Consider the following 16,698-nt stretch of genomic DNA (forward strand, 5'->3'; position numbering starts at 1 on the left):
TTATTTAAACTTTTTTGAGTTCACATACTACAAAAAGTTTTTATTAAAATTTCAATTAAATAGGTATGTTAATAAATATAAAACACATTTAATATTAGATCTTAGTGTACAGTTTCTTTATACAATTGAAAGTTTTAATAGAGAATACAACACAGATATTTGGCCAAAAAATAAAACAAAATAAAAGATAACAAATTGTAATGACTACACACCGCTTTTGCTATAGAACCTTTAGATAAGGGTTTTAGAGGACCTTCATGAATTGCTTAATTCATTTCTTATATGTAGTAAGACGGGTCAATAAAAATGTATAAAAGATAATAAGTGTATAAAAATATAAAATGCCTTAAAAAACCTTAACACAAATCAAAATGATAATGTTTTACTTTATAATTCAATAAAAAAGTTTCAAAAACTAACAATTTAATTTTAATAGATTCTGCAAATATCATAAAATAAAAAATTGTGATATCATTTATGCCTATAACTAATTGAATCAGGTAAATCGTACAAACCTCAGAGTTACGTATACTTAATAATGTCTAAACTATAGTTGATTTGATCGAAAGACTAGTTTGGCTGTGCGAGGTTCAGTAATCTTTCCAGCTTATTTTAAGTACATTACATACATACAAAAACACATTTATTTGGCAGACTTTGCACAGCGGAATCCCAAGTTTCCTGCAGAACTGTCTTCTGTGTTATGAGACCTTGAAGAGCATCTATAGCGGTAACAGTAGGATAGGTGGCATAAGTAAGAACCACCCTTCTTCACCTTTTCTTTAGGCTGAAAAAAGGAGTTTTTGTTACTTATTTCATTTTATAAAATTATAATATAAAATTGAAACTAAAACAGAGGGTAAATAAGGAAGTTTTTTACACACAATACAAGGTAAATAATCACAATTATATAAATTCTTATTTTTCTCAAAGTTGTTTGTTTGGTATCACAACGTGCTTCTCATTTCAGTTATCAGTGGCGGAATCGTCCACATCAGCAATTTGCCATAAAGAAAAAAAAGAATAGAATAGAATCTCATTCTGACATGCAGCTTATGTAAGCATAAACAATAAAGGGTACAGCAACTTGATTAAAAACATTACATTTTTGCCAGCCCAGGAATCTTCAGTCCATTCCCACACATTGCCGGCCATGTTGTACAGCCCAAAATCATTTGGAGGAAACATGTTTACAGGGCAAGTACCTTCATAACCATCTTTGGCTGAATTGTGTGTAGGAAAGGTGCCCTGCCATATATTAGCCCTGAGGAACAAAAAAAAAAGATATTTTTATTGCAGGAGTTAAAATATAGTGTGGTCTCATAAACATTTTAAAGAAAGAGTTTACATATGTTTTCGATCAGGGAAAAGTTTGTCTCCCCATGGGTACTTTGTATCTCTATGGCCACCTCGGCAAGCTGCTTCCCATTCTGCTTCCGTAGGCAATCTGCCCCTTTTCCATTTGCAGTATGCTTTTGCATCATTCCATGACACATGAGTGACTGGGTGATCCATTATTTCTGAAAGATAGAAATCAATAATGAACATCATACAAAATAAATAAAAAATAAGTTTATTACTTTAAACAAAACCATCAGTTACTTATATACCTTTTATATCTGAATCTGGTCCAAATGGATGTCTCCAGTCAGCACCCTGCACTTTATACCACCAGACTGCTTGTACAGCACGATAATCTTTCAACTGTTCTTTAAAAGTACTATTAAGAAATGCTGCGAACACAAAACTATCTCCAAACTGTTCAGCTTCAGTCTTATAATTAGTCTTATCTACAAAATGAGCAAAAGCCTCATTTGAGACTTCATATTTATCTAAATAAAAACCGTCAAGTTTAACCAATCTTTTAGGACCTTCTTGGTCACTTTCTATTGCTATATCATCTGTACCAACTTGATATTCGTCAGCTGGCACAAATATCATTGATTCTGATGTAGTTTTTTTCTCCTCTATTGTGCTACATTCATCGCCACCATCCTGGCGTCTAGAACACTGATCTGCATCGCTGTCCAGATGGTTAAAAATACTTTCTGAAGCGATCTGCGCATCCTCGGCTCGATTAAGGTTACAACCACAGCCTGATTCTTTAAATGTTATTACAGGTTGTAGAACACAGATTAATATAATAAATATCATTGTTAACACATTGAGTTATTTATTTCTAGTTTATTTTCACTTTATTTCAGATATTGTTCAGGTGGCTTGCTATAGTTTTCTTTATAAATTCGAGCAATATTTATGTTGACATGATCTATTTTAACTCTGTATAATTGTAGAGCGATACTTCTGGCTAGTCCATAGAAAGTAATTTGGAATAATATCAAATATTCAACACTATATAAAATAAACTGTCCTCTGTTTTCTTTCAAAACTATACTGTTATCAGTTTTCGGAACTGTCTTTCATTCACTGACAGTGACACTTGCTTGCACCAATACCACAGATTTGCACAGACCACAGGACACCTATTCATAAAAATGTACTCTGTGCAGTACACTGCTGAGAACGTGATTGACACTAGAGACTTCCGGCTGACAGATACGGAACTCAATACGGACCAACTATTTAATAAAAGATTAATATGTCTTAGCTGAAAGAGCGTTGCGTTGCAGAACGGTTCTCCGTTCTGCTTACTCAATAACATTTACCTTGAGCACAAGACGTGAAATGTGCTTCAGCACTGTGAGAAACCAGTGCGTTAAAAACACACAGCTTACAATTTATATTTCTAACTAGCTTCCGCTTCCGCCGGCGGTTTCAAGACGTCCCGAGGGATCTACTCCCTGCAAATGGATAAATGGTGCCTAACCTATATGTTATTCTAGCTGTATTATTTCCAAGTTTCATCAAAATCTATTCAGTAGTTTCTTGCGTGAAAAAGACATACAAACTTTTTGTTTAGTAATTAATTAGTTGTCGATATCTTCGTATTTCGGAATCAATACGGTGGGTGGTTGTGACATAATAATACCTATTATCACGTTATCCTTTAAATAAACGATGGTTTCACTTCGCACCCTTTGAATAGAAAGGTATCTTAGTAAAGAAAAACAAATTAATATGCGGACTTAAACAAATTTATTAGTTACAATTTATACAGTGGTTAATTTGTTGGTGTAAATAAAGTTATGGTCATCCAAATAATAGTCTATAGAAAAAGGAAAAGAGTAAAAAAAAAAAAGTTAACTTCAATCCTTTACTCAGCAGAACCATGTAATAGGGTCGGGCTGGAATGCTGCAAAAAAAAACTTTTTACTACATCTGAATGTAGTTACAGATTTTTTCTTTTAGAACAAAATTACAATTCTAACAAAGTACATTAAGGCAAGGCATGCCAAATGCCTGGATCTTGACCAAGACTATAAAAACATCAAAATTGAATAAATTACAACTAAACTGTATAAGTAACATTTTATTAGTTGAGCTCCTCACCTTGATGAACTTTCAAATTATTATTCATATTAATTACTGATTAATTGTTGATCATACAAAAACCTAGTCACTGAAAATAAACAGAAATAAAATAAGTGACATCGTTCCCACTAATTTAATACTCACTTTAGTAGTAGGGGGCAACGATGCTAAATCGGTAGATTCTCGAGCGTCATGGGGGCCTATTGGGTACATTTTGTGGATTAGTTAAAAAATAAAAAATAAGAATAAAATGAGAGTATTAAATTACTGGGAAATATAGGCACAATTTACGCAGGCAATATTAGAAAGGAGAATGGGCGGTTTCGTATCATGGGTGTTTTCCGTCTAGATATATATATCTACTTTCCCAAAAAAGAGGAGCTTCTCAATTCGGATGCTTGTACGTTTTAAATGGGTATAGGGTTAATAGGTACCTACCTATTCTTACAAGCTCAAGACCTGTTGATAACTTAGTGATCAGCTTCCACCAAGATAAATGTCACAAATCGCCAATTCTCCCTTAAAGTTATGTTGCTACCCTGATTTCAAAGGGTATGTTCTTGTTAAGGCCCGCTGAAATCAGGGAAAGCATAGGTACATCCTTAAGTTGCAATAAAACAAATACTAGATCAATTACTCGAGGTCTACTTACAATAGAAGTGGTACAATGTCCTCTTGTCTCATCTTACCATAGTATTTAACGATACCATCAACATGCCCCATACCAACGACTGCCAGTACTCGAGGCTTTTCAACTGTTAAAATATAAAATAGTTACGATATTTAATTAGCACAAGCGTATTTTTCGCTACACGCACAATGAACCAAAGAGGCCTCATTAGTTTGTATGTATCTACTTATCATACAAATTATAAATTTAATAGATACTTGCCCGAACGAACACACTCCTGTAGCGAGTAAGCGAGACATTTGTCACGTTCGTCGACAAATACGTGAAATATTTTCTTAAAGGCTGGAACATCTTTAGTTATTTCTTCAAATTGTGCTTGAACAAAGTCTCTGTCTTTGTATCTTTCTAATTGTTCTTTGCTAAATCAGAAAATTAATCATAAATTGTATCAGTAAACATTTTGACGCACTCCCTAACGTGACGTAGTCTACAGGGATACTCACTCCAAGGGCTTAGGATTTGTTGTAGTGAGGTGGTATAGGACTTGTCCCAATTCATACACACTCAAGGACTGGAAAGCTCGCGCTATTGTTATTTGTATGGGCCGATCACCGAGAAATAATTTGCATCCAGGTATCTTTTTCATCTGAAAATGGAAAGTGATTAAAATAGAAAGCTTGCTTTTCTAAAAAAAATAAAAAAAATATAGAAACAACGCATCAACAAATTTTTATGTCCTTATGATTCAAACCCACCTCATGATAAGCTCGCCGGAATTCCCCACCAGGCGCGACTCCCAATTCTTTGGCAATGTCAGCATAAGTTTTCAACAGCATTGCATGCAACATACCAGATACAAAGTTCTGCCCTTTTACCGCTTCTCTGAAAAAAATGGTGTTATGACGAAAGGGGAATCAAATATGGGGACTTTCGATTTCTTTAGAATTCTCCACCTACTCCCTGTTATTCATCCCACTCCGTTTTGGGTTGGTTGGACTATTTAAGAAGATAACTAGAAGATAAATAAAAGCATTAACTTACTTTAACTTCTGCGCATCAAAGTTCTTTGCGTCTTCCAAAAATTTCTTGTCGTCCAGTTCAAGGAGGGAAACCCGTTGGCGGCATAATTCAATGAGAATTGCGTTTGGGTTCAGAACTTTAACTATCTGATGACAACGATTATTTAGAAGCATTATTTAGTTAGCAGCAAGTAGGTTTAAAGATAGGAATAATAAAACTAAAAAAAAATAAGGTAGCAAAGCTAAGAATCGGCGTATCTTTGATTTAACACTGCTTGTTAGGATATCTATAAACCTATGGGCACTATAGTTACATATTGGTAAGCAAGTCCAGTGTACCTCGGAAACATCTTCCACAGACTGTTTGCTAAAATGTACGGTTCCCAAGAGCACCACCGTAGAATCTCCGTCATGTTGTATAAGAGTTGCAGATTTTGGCAACGGAATTGGTGAGCTGGAGAAGTGCCTTGGAAATATTGAGCACACTGCTAAATATGTAAAAGGAAGGTAATATTAGAGACGTTATTATGTTTGACAAATATACTAAATAACTACGTTCGTAGAATAATACCAGATTTTCAAGTAGGTAGGTATGACGTGTAGGTACTTAGTTACTTACGTGGTTTAATAGGATTACATTTTTTTACTGGAACATCAAAGGTTTTGCTCAAAAGTCGTCTAACCAGGATGCATGTTTGGTATTTCATATTTATCTTAGACTTTTTAACAAACAATTTTGTTGCATTATTAACAAATTACTTGGAATTTCTTGTGGAAGCATTATTTTACTGCAAAATGTCCATTTTGGTATTTTTATGACAGTCCAAACAAAAAAACTTGTTATGAACTGGCGTATTTTTTTTTCATCCAGCCAGTAGCGGGATTAAAAAGGTAATAAGGAAAAAGGTTTCGGTAAAGGCCCCTTTCACTATAGGGTACTCTTGGACAGAAAGGCGAAAGGCTTCCCCCATGCTGTTGGAATTTGTCAGCGCGGGGCAATTTTGGGTTCAATGGGGCATGCGATCGGCCTCACTATGGCGGAAAAGTTAAACTGCGTGAACTACATAAACTCGCCGCGGCTTGTGGCCGTAGTTCAATTTTTTTTACCGTTTAGTGCCAAACATGTAATAGTCTAGGCTTTCTTCAAAATCTGTATTTATCACATTCTATCAGATATTTATTTTTAATTATTGATACTTCACTATTCCGTTGTACTAACTTTATCTACATCTACCGCCATCTATTGTCGAGTAGCGAAACTTTAATTTAAAAATTTTAATAGATCACACACTTCGCTTAAAAAGTATTAGTTACAAGATTTTCTGCCGGGTTGGGCCAAATTGGTAAAGCCAAATAACAGGGCACCAGTACCACCTAGGTGAAAAATTCTTATGGTAGGTAGTAGTTAATGATATCGGCATGCTTTTTATAAGTCCTCCAACAATCTCTCTCAGCTCTTTTTATATTTGTTTAGCTGTTATGTGAGATGAAGCGGGAGAAAATGACTGCTTCTATTATACTAAGACAGGTACTGCTGTAACACCTACGAACTGACCCGCCGTGTTTTCATACAAAAGTGCTCTGCGCGGTGTCACGCGAAAAGCACCTTTTTTTTTTCAAAAATCTTCAAATGACCCCACTGTGAGTTAGCAGCGTTGAGGGAGTGTCAGACTTTTCTGACTGACTAAAAATCCATCGTAGGCCTTTTATGTACCCGGGCAGCAATAACTCTTTCGAACAATCCCGCAGCCCCACGCGATAAGCACCTTCGGAATCGTATCAATATCGTGGGTTATGTTCAATTTATCATATTAGACACATAACTACTAACATAGCTACTTTAGTTAGGCAAATAAAACGCATGATTATGATGCTTAGATAAAGTTATTTATTAATTTTATTACTTGTGAACATGTCTGCATTACGTATTACATATTATGAGTCTGATTCACTCCGTGACTGAATTTTTATTAGAGGAACTCGGAACACCCCCGGTGCCCAATGGGTCTACGAATAATATACCAGACTATAATAACATAATATTTAAAACTGTGGGTGTATAATTAATAACTTGACCTTGTCTTTGAGACGGATGGAAACTTATTATTTTCTATCACAGTCCTTTCAATGCTATTTTTATCAATCAAACCAATAAAATATTTAAAAATTGGTCAATCACTCATTGAACACTTTGTATTATTTAGAAGTTTCTAGCCGTCTTATGGCAGTTATTGAAATGCGACTACATATTTCGTAGGTGCATTTGACAATGGCTTAAATATAATCTTTATCAATTTGAATGCGTAGGTATAGAAGTGGCTAGTTGGTTGCTATGTGCAAAGTTGAAAAGACAAACCTAATAAGATGCTACCTGCGTACTTACATATTATGAAACATTGAAGTGATCAATTGGCTGGTTATACATAATATTCATGTTTACTACAGTCCCGTCCAGATTCATCTCCCTTTCTTACAAACTCACACGCACAAGACACAGACAAACACACTGGAATTAAGATCACTTGAAGGTCTCATGCTAAGCCCCGGAGAGATCACGTCTCATGTATTTTCGCCAAGATTTATCAGCTGTAAATAACAAGTAATCGGACGGTGTGCAATTCAAGCATTATATTAACAACTATATGAAAGAAAACAAGGAAAACCAATAAGAAAATGAACCAATTTAATTACATATCTGTATAATGATTAAATAACCTAGCATTTATTTTAAAACTGATAACAATAACTGAAAAACTCAAAAATGCATAGAGTGTAAACCCAGTCGGTTTGCCGTGGTTTATAATCTAATAACAATAATAACCTAACCAAATTTTACAAATCAGTTTTAGCTACAGGTTTTTGACGTCCATATTGTGAAACTTCAAAAACAACGAGCCCTTTTTATTTTAATTGTCAATTAACATAAGAGCTTTCCAAAAGTTGCTTTAATTCAAGACTAGGGTACTGAAGTTAAAACCTTAACTAAAAAACTTCTTACAGAAAAGTAACGAATATCAACGAAGTGCAAACATATTGATAAGCTCAAATAAGGACTTGTTTACCCTATCAGTAATTGCGAATTTATTAAAAAAGCTACTCTATTCTAAATCATTTTACAGAAAGGCAAAACATTTGAATGTAAAATGGAACTTTGTTGCTTTTCCGACAACTATATTCGTAAAACAATGTCAACTTTTTAAATAACTTTCAAATCCAACTGTAAACCCCATCAAACTTCAACATATTTGATTGAAAAATAACAAAGTCCCATTCCATTCTGTGTATATCTATGAGCTAGTTTCTATTTTCATATTCCTAGTGCAAAGGCAAACACGCAATCCCAGGTATTGTTATCACTATAAGGCTACATCTAGCAATGAACTTGTCTTACGATAATATTATTTTTATCAATAGGTTTTTCAATCCTACATTTAATAATATAATAACATCTTTCTATTTTTTAAAGATCATAATGAACTATCTTTTTTTATAATCTATGGCCAATTTCTTTTAACGAGTAACCTAAATGCTAACTCTCTTACGACAAATTGCATTTTAGGTAATAGTTTCATTGCAAGGTATTATTTTAAAACATTCACAGAATCAAACGACATAAATCAGCTTCTTGTTATTTAGTCTTCAAAGATGAATCGACCACCCTGAAACAAAATATGCAATTAATTATTTGTATTAGTATTGTATTCTAAATAACATGCAAATCACATATTAATTGTTAGGTACGTGTATATGTATTATTACGTTATATATGTGAAAAATGTTGCATCTACACTAAAATTATAAAGAGGAAATATTTGATTGTTTGTTTGACATGAATAGGCTCTGACACTATTTCATCGATTTAATAAATTCTTTCACTGTTGGGAAGCTACATTATCCTCGATGAACATAGGCTACATTTTATCCAACTAGGGGCAGTACTTATTACGGGACGAGGGTGAAACCGCGGGAAAATGGCTAGTAATAAATAAAATATGCTTACCACAATCGTAAAAGGCAAGTATTTAGTCATCAAGGAAACCAGCGCCGCGGCCTGAGCTTGTAGCCGGCGTAGATCAGTGCACCAACGCAGGCCACGCGGATCGTCACTCGGATCACACGAGTCGACAGCGACGGCGGCGGAACTCTGTTAGAGAGAACAAATTACATGTTAATCTTTAGTATAACTTGAAAAATGCGGCGACATAGTAAAAAAAACTACAACATAATGGAGGTTTAAAATAAAAAAAATAACAATTACAAGATCAACAACTAAAGCAAGTATGAAAACTTACAGCTTACTTAGCAGATTCACTGTTATATACGAACAACTAAAATGAATATTTTGAATGAAAAGGATAATAGGGTAGTGTCCAGGGTCGAAATAATGAAATAATATTTAGTCCGCTTTTTAGATAATCAAAAAATATTGGATACGTATTTTTTTTACTTAAACATAAAATGACAAAGATAATACACTTCAAAAATTAGGAGTGGGGGCCTTTTACGTCACAGTGTCCTGAAAATTGTAGCAACTTGTGACGTCACACTCAACTTTAACATGCTATATCTTAACAAGTTCTGATCCAATTTAAAAAAGAAAAAATACGTATCGCTTAATTTTGGACAATCTACAAGACGGACTAATTATTATTTTTTAGGAAACTAGCCTATTACTGGGAGTGTGATAACTGAAGAAAAGGATGGCTGAATTTTTTATGATATATTATTGATAGAGAAATGAATTACAATCAATACTTACTGAAGTAGTGGTGGAATGTCTTGGGGTTTGATTTTGCCCCAGTGCTCCACAATACCCGCCACGTGCCCAATGCCAACTACGCCTACAATGCGGCACGGCTCCCGCCCTGAATAAATCCAAATATACTCTCGATTAAACAATAATGTATAAAATAGCAACTTATCGGACGACATTGACAGGTTCGAGAAGTAAGAAAAAAACTGTCCATTCACATTCCAAGTTTCAAGTTTCAGGAAAACAGAAACAATGGCTTTTGTATGAAAGAGTTACAACATTCTTGACTTATTACATTCCATAATTTACATAGCGGTGGAAATATAAAATGTCGACACAATTATGGACCATGATGGGCACAGGGAGAGATATAGAAGAGAGAAATTATTTTCAAAAGAGTAAATAACATCTTATTTTATATGTATATCGTCATACTCACGTGGAATCAAAGCTGCGACTTGTAGAGAATGGCAGAGATACATGTCTCGTTCGACAACGAACACGCGCTTTAAAGCCGGGAACTCTTCAGCCATCTCCTCCAACATATCTTCCAGCATTTTCTTTTGTTTACATTTTTCTACTTCTTCCAGGCTGAAAGTATAAAATAGTCATAATTTTACAATAACGTCATATTTTGGCAGCTATCTGAGGGCACGGCAGTGCCCCAGCCATATAATTTTCACTAAACTTTACGACGGCTCGCAACTAACTTCCGGGCATAGCTGTCATTTTATAAGCAAAAACACCGTTGTTTGTACTGACTGAAAGCAACTATTAATTGCTCCAAAAATTGACAGATTGACTACAAACAGTAGCATAAGATATGCATAACAATATTTGGGAACTAACCTTATGGTCTGGTTAGATGTGAGCAAATGCCAAATGAACCTTATGGTCTGTCCCCAAGATAGGGACGCAATAGCCCTGTGAAGAGTAATGTCTATTGCTCTGTCACCCAAATGTACAATGCAGCTGGGGATTTTCTTAGCCTGAAAAAGCCAAAATTATTATTATTATAACAAGCATCATCATCTGGCCAGCTTTTTCCCAACTATGTTGTAGTGAGCTTCCAGTCCAACTAGATGTAGCCGACTTGACCTCCTCAACCGTGTTCCTTACGTAATATTGTATAGAGGAACTAAATTGTTTGGTTTACAATAAAAAATATTTCTTTCTTCTAAATTAATTGGGCTATTATTTTAAATTCACCTCGGCCATTGCACGTCGAAATTCGCCACCAGGCGCCATCCCCAATTCTCTTGTGATATGCGCCGACATGTTCAATAACAGTATATACATCAATCCATTAAAAACTCCGTTCTGAGCCATTGTTGCTCTGGAAACAATAAATAAACAAACATACAACCAGTTAATAGTATGATGCAAAGTATGACAGAATCGCATTGTTATTTTAACACAATGACTACTACCTGACCAATATAGTGAACATATTTATTAAAACATTGGTTTATAATGTATATATTAGAATCAGTAAAAATACTTTTTGCATATCTGCTGCTTATTTACCCAGGTTAGATTAAAAAACTTTCTAGTGTAAGTAGTAAATGTATTAAAAGAATTACCTGATCTTTTTAATATTAATGTTCTTAGCTTCTCTAAGTATGACTTCTTCATCTAATAACAGAATATTAGTTCTCTGCTCACATAATTCCACCATCACAATATGAGGATGCACTTCTTGTATCACCTGAAAAAACAGTAATTACAAAAAGGTTCAAAATCCTGGGAGTTATGCAGTATATATAGTAGGGGTATGATTGAAATGCCACCATAAAAGCTTAATTTAATGTTCTAGCTATTTTCCCGCTGTTTCAACTATACCAGGATTTAAAATATAGCCTAGGTTACTAGCGAATAGTGTAGCATTTTAATAGTGAAAGAATTTTTCAATTTGGTTCTGTAGTTTTGGAGCCTTTACAGACAAACAAAAATTTTTGAGATATGAATAGATTAGTACTGTTTGAATGCACATACCCTGGACACATCTTCTTGAGACTGTATGCTGAAGTGGGCAGTGCCCACTAGATACACTTTGCCACCATCAGGAGCATCAAGCACTGTCACCGTGCTTGGAAGTCCATCATCCATGGGCAGTTCAGAAACACCTGTAAATTACAACTCATTTTATTTAAAAAAATATACCTACAGAAAGAAATGATGGATGAATGTTGAGAAAAGTTGACATGACTAGAAAGTATGTTTCTCATGAGATGATGGCAGACAGACAAGTATGGAAGACACTGTGCAAACCCCAAATAAAATTGGGAGCAGATGATGATGATACTACCAATAGTAAAAGGCTGTTCAACAACAATTCATACTTGATAATTTATCCCATTAATCTAAAGTTCAAAGTTCACAAAAATTTTTTCATTCAATATTTTAGTATTTTGTGAAAAAAAAGTGCAACTCGATCTTGGTTGATCTTGATTAGATAAATGTTGATGATAAATGTTTTAATTATATTAAATTATTTACCATCCTCCATGTCACATTCTGGATTTGAGTCTACAATTTGGTTTTCCGATGGCGTCTCCTTCTTCTGATCGGGTGTAGAAGTGACAAAACTTGGTTTATCTGAAATTAGTTAGGTAGATCATATACCTATAAATATGCACACTTTTGATACTTGTAAAGATCTCAGCGCCACTAAAGATAAAAAATAAAAGTAAATATTACTCTAAAGCTTTCTCAGCCACATGTAAGCAAATAATATATCATTAACTAGCTGACCCCGCGAACTTCGTATCGTTTAAACCTTCCCTGGACCTCTACAAACATTTTAAAACCAAAAAAGCCAAATCAGTCCAACCATTATCGAGTTTTAGTGAGACTAACGAACAGCAATTCATTTTTATATATAAGAAGATGTAGCTAATCACCTTGAGCAATAGCTGAGGGGCCAGGCAACATCGCCGCAGTTGTGCTCACTTGCGCATCGCCACTTCCATCTTCAGCCTTAATAAAAACTTTACACTCATTGACTAAATCAACATTCACCCCCGAAGACTGGGGCTTCACAAACAACTGATCTTCTTCTAAATCACTTCGAGTCACCAGCCTTTCATTATTTAGGAGACGATCAGCAGCATCCATTGTATTATTGAATTACTGCAACAAAAGTGCCACATCAAGATAATATGGTGCAACCAACAGCTGTTATTAACAATTCAATTTGTTATTTATAAATAGAAATAATGCTAGATATTATGAAAACATGTCCAAAACCGCGAAAACGACAGTAAATCTAACCATTAAATAAGTAAAGCGGCTATCAAATTGCCAACTCAATTTTTTTAGTGAAAGTACTATTTTGCTGCAGTTTACTTATTCAATTAAAATAAAACATACCTTTAAGAAAAAGTTCAAAATGTGCTACCTGCAATGAATAATGAATTCTTAAGGTTTCAAAATCTATTCAAGTTTTTTTTATTTTGATTTCTTGCACATTTTTTTAGTTTTCTTTTCCATGCAAAAATCAAAATGCAAATCGCAAGTGACAGATACCAACTGCAAAAAATAAGTTGTCGTGTTGTGTCGCGATTCAGTGTTCCCATTCTTAAAAAAAATATAATCGCCTAAAAACATGAAGACGCTGCACTTACACAATGGTACTGGTTACTGTACATAAAAGACTTTTATCCCATTACCCTACATTGACGATAGATTATTACAATGTAGCAATAAATGACATAATCTTTTTGTAAATATTAACTTCTCGACAAAAGCCGCAATGCTAAATAAATGGATAGGGGACAGCACTAGCACTGTTACGTCACTTCAATCCGACATTCGAAATTCGATTTTTCTTCGGATTTGCAATAAAACTACTTTGCAGAAGTCCGAAATAAAAACACAAAATGAGTGCCTGGAGACAAGCTGGTCTTAAGTAAGTTCTAAATTCACAAAGATAATGCACGACAATTGTTTATTTTATGTGTATCAGATTTACTAAAGGTTATGTTATTTTAGTTACATAAACTACTCCAACATCGCCGCTAAGATGCTGAGGCGATCCCTAAAACCAGAATTACGCGCTGAAGCATTAAAACGTGACGATTCCAATGTCCGTATTACCCCATGGGCTAACGGCAGGCCAGCCCGTAAGTATTGAAGTCAATTAAGCCTAAAGTAAAAACTTAATTATTTTTTATTAGGTACCTACAGGCCTTGAATCCACTGGGTCTATGAATGAATTTAAATACAATGTTAAAATGTATTTATCAGGAGAAGGTGCATAGCAAAGATATCATGGAGTTTAGTAAACATCTACCTTTTAATATTCAAGTATATTGGGTTAACTCAATTGCTTCTCTGCTAGTAGCAATAAAAAAATCTGGAGCATTCCTCTTCTTAAAATGTGTGTTACATCAAAATATTGATTTTTCAGATGAAAAGGACTAAAGAGGATGATTGATTAGGTTTGTCATAAAATCAAAAAGGTTTACACATGCTTATCAATTCCATTTTTGAACAAAAATGGTTTGATGAAATACTAATCTTTAGAATTTAGTGATGATAATCATTAGTTTAGAACTTGATCTTTGTTACTGTGTTTTTTTGAGACTAACAAGCGAGCTGAAAATATGTTTTAGAGTTTGAATAACACCTGCATTTGTTTTGTCTACTGCATAGTGAAACTGAAAAAGAAGTTTTGTTTTGTTTTTGCAAGTGTATGAACACCTAAAGTACTCAAGCCTTATATTAATATAACACTTGTAATTTTCAGATCTGCAAACTGCCGCTAAGTAGGAGAAACGGGATAAATCAAGGCATGCATGTTAATCAGCAAACTAGTTTTATGTAAATGTCAATAAATTATTGTTAATTATTTTCTTTGTTTTAATAACATTGAATTGTCAGTAAATTCACGATTATAAGTTCCCTATATACTCAGAAAAGCCTTCAAAGCCAGAACAGGCCCATGAAAGTGCATATTTACCTCAAATAAAACACTTACAATTTTAATATAAAATATGTTTAGTTGTGCACCTATATTGCATTCATTAGACAGTATATTAATATATGAATGAAATTAAATAAGAAAGGTCAAAGTTGAGTAGGCACCTACTCAAACTTAATTTGTGGATCTACATTTTGGGTCAAAGATATAAAAAAACGTTTCATTTGTACAAAGTTTTTAATCTTGTTACTTTGGTTTGTATATAGGCAGCCTTTACATTTTCTATTAAGTTTTTGCCAAGTGGTGCTTCTGGTTCCACTTCTTTGAAGCTGAAGTCAGTTCTTACATCACACTGGATCCTTAGTTTCTCTAAGCCATTCCAAGCTATCATAACACCATTATCTGTGCATACAGCTGGAGGTGGCCGGTAGGCAGTGTAACCCATTTTATTCCCAATATATTCTATGGATTTAAATATAAAATTATTACAAGCAACACCTCCAGACACAACTATCACCCTGTTGTCTGGTTTTATCAAATTGTTTTTTTCACAATACATCATGGCTCTCTCTGTTCTATGGGCTATATGCTCTGCAACAGCAAGTTGGAATGCAGCACATAAGTCATTTACTTCTGGTATTAATTCATCACCAATTGCATTATGTTCTTCCTCCTTTTTCAATAGTTTGCGCTCCAAGGAGTCTTTGAGCCCACTAAAACTGAAGTTGCAATCTCTATATCTAGCTAAAGGCAAAGGAAATTCAAATAAGTCTTGATTCGTGGATTTCTTTGCTGCCAACTCTACTGCTCGTCCTCCTGATATCTTTGAGTATTCAGGAATGTTTCTCAGTTTCATCCTTCTAGCCACTTTGTCAAAAACCTCACCAGGAGCATTATCCAGACCTTCGCCTAGTAATTCAAAATCATTGACATCTTTTACAAGTGATAGTAAGCAATGCCCACCTGATATGAGCAGTACTAAGAAAGGAAACTGGATATCATGGTACATTCTTGCTACTAGTGCATGGGCTTCCATATGATGAATAGGTATTAAAGGTTTTGAATGTATTCTTGAAAGGTACCTAGCATACTTTGCTCCTATTTGAAGGCTAAGAAGTAAACCGGGCCTAGTTGTTACAGCGATTGCATCTATGTCTTCAATGGTTATACTGGCTCTACGTAGGCTGTCTGTTACTGCTTTATCAATATTCATTCGGTGTAACTCATGAGCAACAAGCGGGTTCACCCCGCCGTATCTAGTATGAACAGCAGTTTGTGAGTATAAACTGTCACCCAACAGTTGGCCTGAACCGTCAATGATGGCACAGCCGGTATCATCACATGATGTTTCGATTCCCAGTATCACAGATTTTTTTGTAAAAGTTATTGTTCTACAGCTGATTGCTTTTGCAACATAAGCTTTAATGGTATTTATAATACGTTTTTGGAGAACTAACATTGTTCTTTTTAACTTAATATATATATAATATATAATACTGGGACAACTTAATTTATTGATCAACCTTAATCTTCGAATTTATACTACTTTTAGATGAATGGATACTACTTAATTATGTAATAAATATGTAACCTTGAAACTGAGTCCCCTTATTATGATTTCCATGTTACAAACATGATAGATTCTGTAGCATGGCAAAACTTAGGGGTCAAAGTAAATTGAAAGACTAAATTCGAAACGCTTTCAATAAAAAAAGGCGGAATGATGAAATACAATATTTTTCGTCGTCGATAAAGAAATATTAAAATTGCGGCATTTCTTTAGTTCAGCGATTTCCATATGATTGTCATTTGTCAAATGTCAATGTCATTTATGTCATTGTCATATATTGTCACCTGTGTCAGTTTTTTTTTAATATTTTATAATTGCGCAGAGGCAGACCCCCTTACTGCATATTTATTTATCCGTATTAGTATATCG

At 34.3% G+C, this 16,698-nt stretch overlaps 5 protein-coding genes across 13 annotated transcripts; 1 reads left to right on the top strand and 4 right to left on the bottom strand.

Moving 5' to 3' along the window:
• Nucleotides 1–19: 19 nt before the first annotated feature.
• Nucleotides 20–2,415, bottom strand: LOC135116712 (formylglycine-generating enzyme-like). Its single transcript, XM_064034156.1, has 4 exons — nucleotides 1,611–2,415; nucleotides 1,349–1,520; nucleotides 1,105–1,264; nucleotides 20–787 (listed from the first exon to the last, which is right to left on the bottom strand). Exons 1-4 carry the CDS (start codon nucleotides 2,152–2,154, stop codon nucleotides 644–646), a joined length of 1,020 nt encoding a protein of 339 aa, XP_063890226.1. The 5' UTR covers nucleotides 2,155–2,415; the 3' UTR covers nucleotides 20–643.
• Nucleotides 2,416–3,077: 662 nt separating this feature from the next.
• On the bottom strand, nucleotides 3,078–5,928 carry LOC110375230 (traB domain-containing protein). 7 transcript variants are annotated; one of them, XR_010276423.1, is made up of 10 exons: nucleotides 5,702–5,925; nucleotides 5,422–5,570; nucleotides 5,105–5,229; nucleotides 4,819–4,945; nucleotides 4,567–4,709; nucleotides 4,325–4,482; nucleotides 4,085–4,187; nucleotides 3,871–4,005; nucleotides 3,451–3,520; nucleotides 3,078–3,253 (listed from the first exon to the last, which is right to left on the bottom strand). XR_010276423.1 is itself a non-coding variant. In XM_049847346.2 (9 exons), the coding sequence occupies exons 1-8, from the start codon at nucleotides 5,787–5,789 to the stop codon at nucleotides 3,623–3,625; spliced, it is 903 nt and encodes a 300-aa protein (XP_049703303.1). In that variant the 5' UTR covers nucleotides 5,790–5,925; the 3' UTR covers nucleotides 3,078–3,253; nucleotides 3,577–3,622. The 7 variants fall into 7 exon arrangements, 3 of the variants coding, with proteins under 3 accessions (XP_049703303.1, XP_049703299.1, XP_021188953.1); XR_010276425.1 differs by lacking the exon at nucleotides 3,451–3,520 and adding an exon at nucleotides 3,577–3,632; XR_010276426.1 differs by lacking the exon at nucleotides 3,871–4,005.
• A 1,815-nt stretch (nucleotides 5,929–7,743) lies between these two features.
• On the bottom strand, nucleotides 7,744–13,373 carry LOC135116742 (traB domain-containing protein-like). 2 transcript variants are annotated; one of them, XM_064034218.1, is made up of 11 exons: nucleotides 13,208–13,373; nucleotides 12,739–12,967; nucleotides 12,335–12,433; nucleotides 11,831–11,961; nucleotides 11,419–11,543; nucleotides 11,045–11,171; nucleotides 10,685–10,824; nucleotides 10,275–10,426; nucleotides 9,842–9,947; nucleotides 9,083–9,226; nucleotides 7,744–8,741 (listed from the first exon to the last, which is right to left on the bottom strand). In XM_064034218.1, the coding sequence occupies exons 2-10, from the start codon at nucleotides 12,950–12,952 to the stop codon at nucleotides 9,112–9,114; spliced, it is 1,209 nt and encodes a 402-aa protein (XP_063890288.1). In that variant the 5' UTR covers nucleotides 12,953–12,967; nucleotides 13,208–13,373; the 3' UTR covers nucleotides 7,744–8,741; nucleotides 9,083–9,111. The 2 variants fall into 2 exon arrangements, with proteins under 2 accessions (XP_063890288.1, XP_063890289.1); XM_064034219.1 differs by having other exon boundaries at nucleotides 13,236–13,370.
• Nucleotides 13,374–13,585: 212 nt separating this feature from the next.
• LOC110375288 (protein stunted) lies at nucleotides 13,586–14,687 on the top strand. Of its 2 annotated transcripts, XM_021333346.3 has the most exons (4): nucleotides 13,586–13,745; nucleotides 13,829–13,959; nucleotides 14,247–14,277; nucleotides 14,586–14,687. In XM_021333346.3, the coding sequence occupies exons 1-3, from the start codon at nucleotides 13,717–13,719 to the stop codon at nucleotides 14,258–14,260; spliced, it is 174 nt and encodes a 57-aa protein (XP_021189021.1). In that variant the 5' UTR covers nucleotides 13,586–13,716; the 3' UTR covers nucleotides 14,261–14,277; nucleotides 14,586–14,687. The 2 variants fall into 2 exon arrangements, with proteins under 2 accessions (XP_021189021.1, XP_021189020.1); XM_021333345.3 differs by lacking the exon at nucleotides 14,247–14,277.
• A 290-nt stretch (nucleotides 14,688–14,977) lies between these two features.
• On the bottom strand, nucleotides 14,978–16,550 carry LOC110375287 (tRNA N6-adenosine threonylcarbamoyltransferase, mitochondrial). Its single transcript, XM_021333344.3, has one exon. It carries the CDS (start codon nucleotides 16,216–16,218, stop codon nucleotides 14,980–14,982), a length of 1,239 nt encoding a protein of 412 aa, XP_021189019.3. The 5' UTR covers nucleotides 16,219–16,550; the 3' UTR covers nucleotides 14,978–14,979.
• Between the last annotated feature and the right edge of the window lie 148 nt (nucleotides 16,551–16,698).

This window comes from Helicoverpa armigera, chromosome 4, assembly GCF_030705265.1.
Source record: "Helicoverpa armigera isolate CAAS_96S chromosome 4, ASM3070526v1, whole genome shotgun sequence".
In the NCBI taxonomy this organism is placed as follows: Eukaryota; Metazoa; Arthropoda; class Insecta; order Lepidoptera; family Noctuidae; genus Helicoverpa; species Helicoverpa armigera.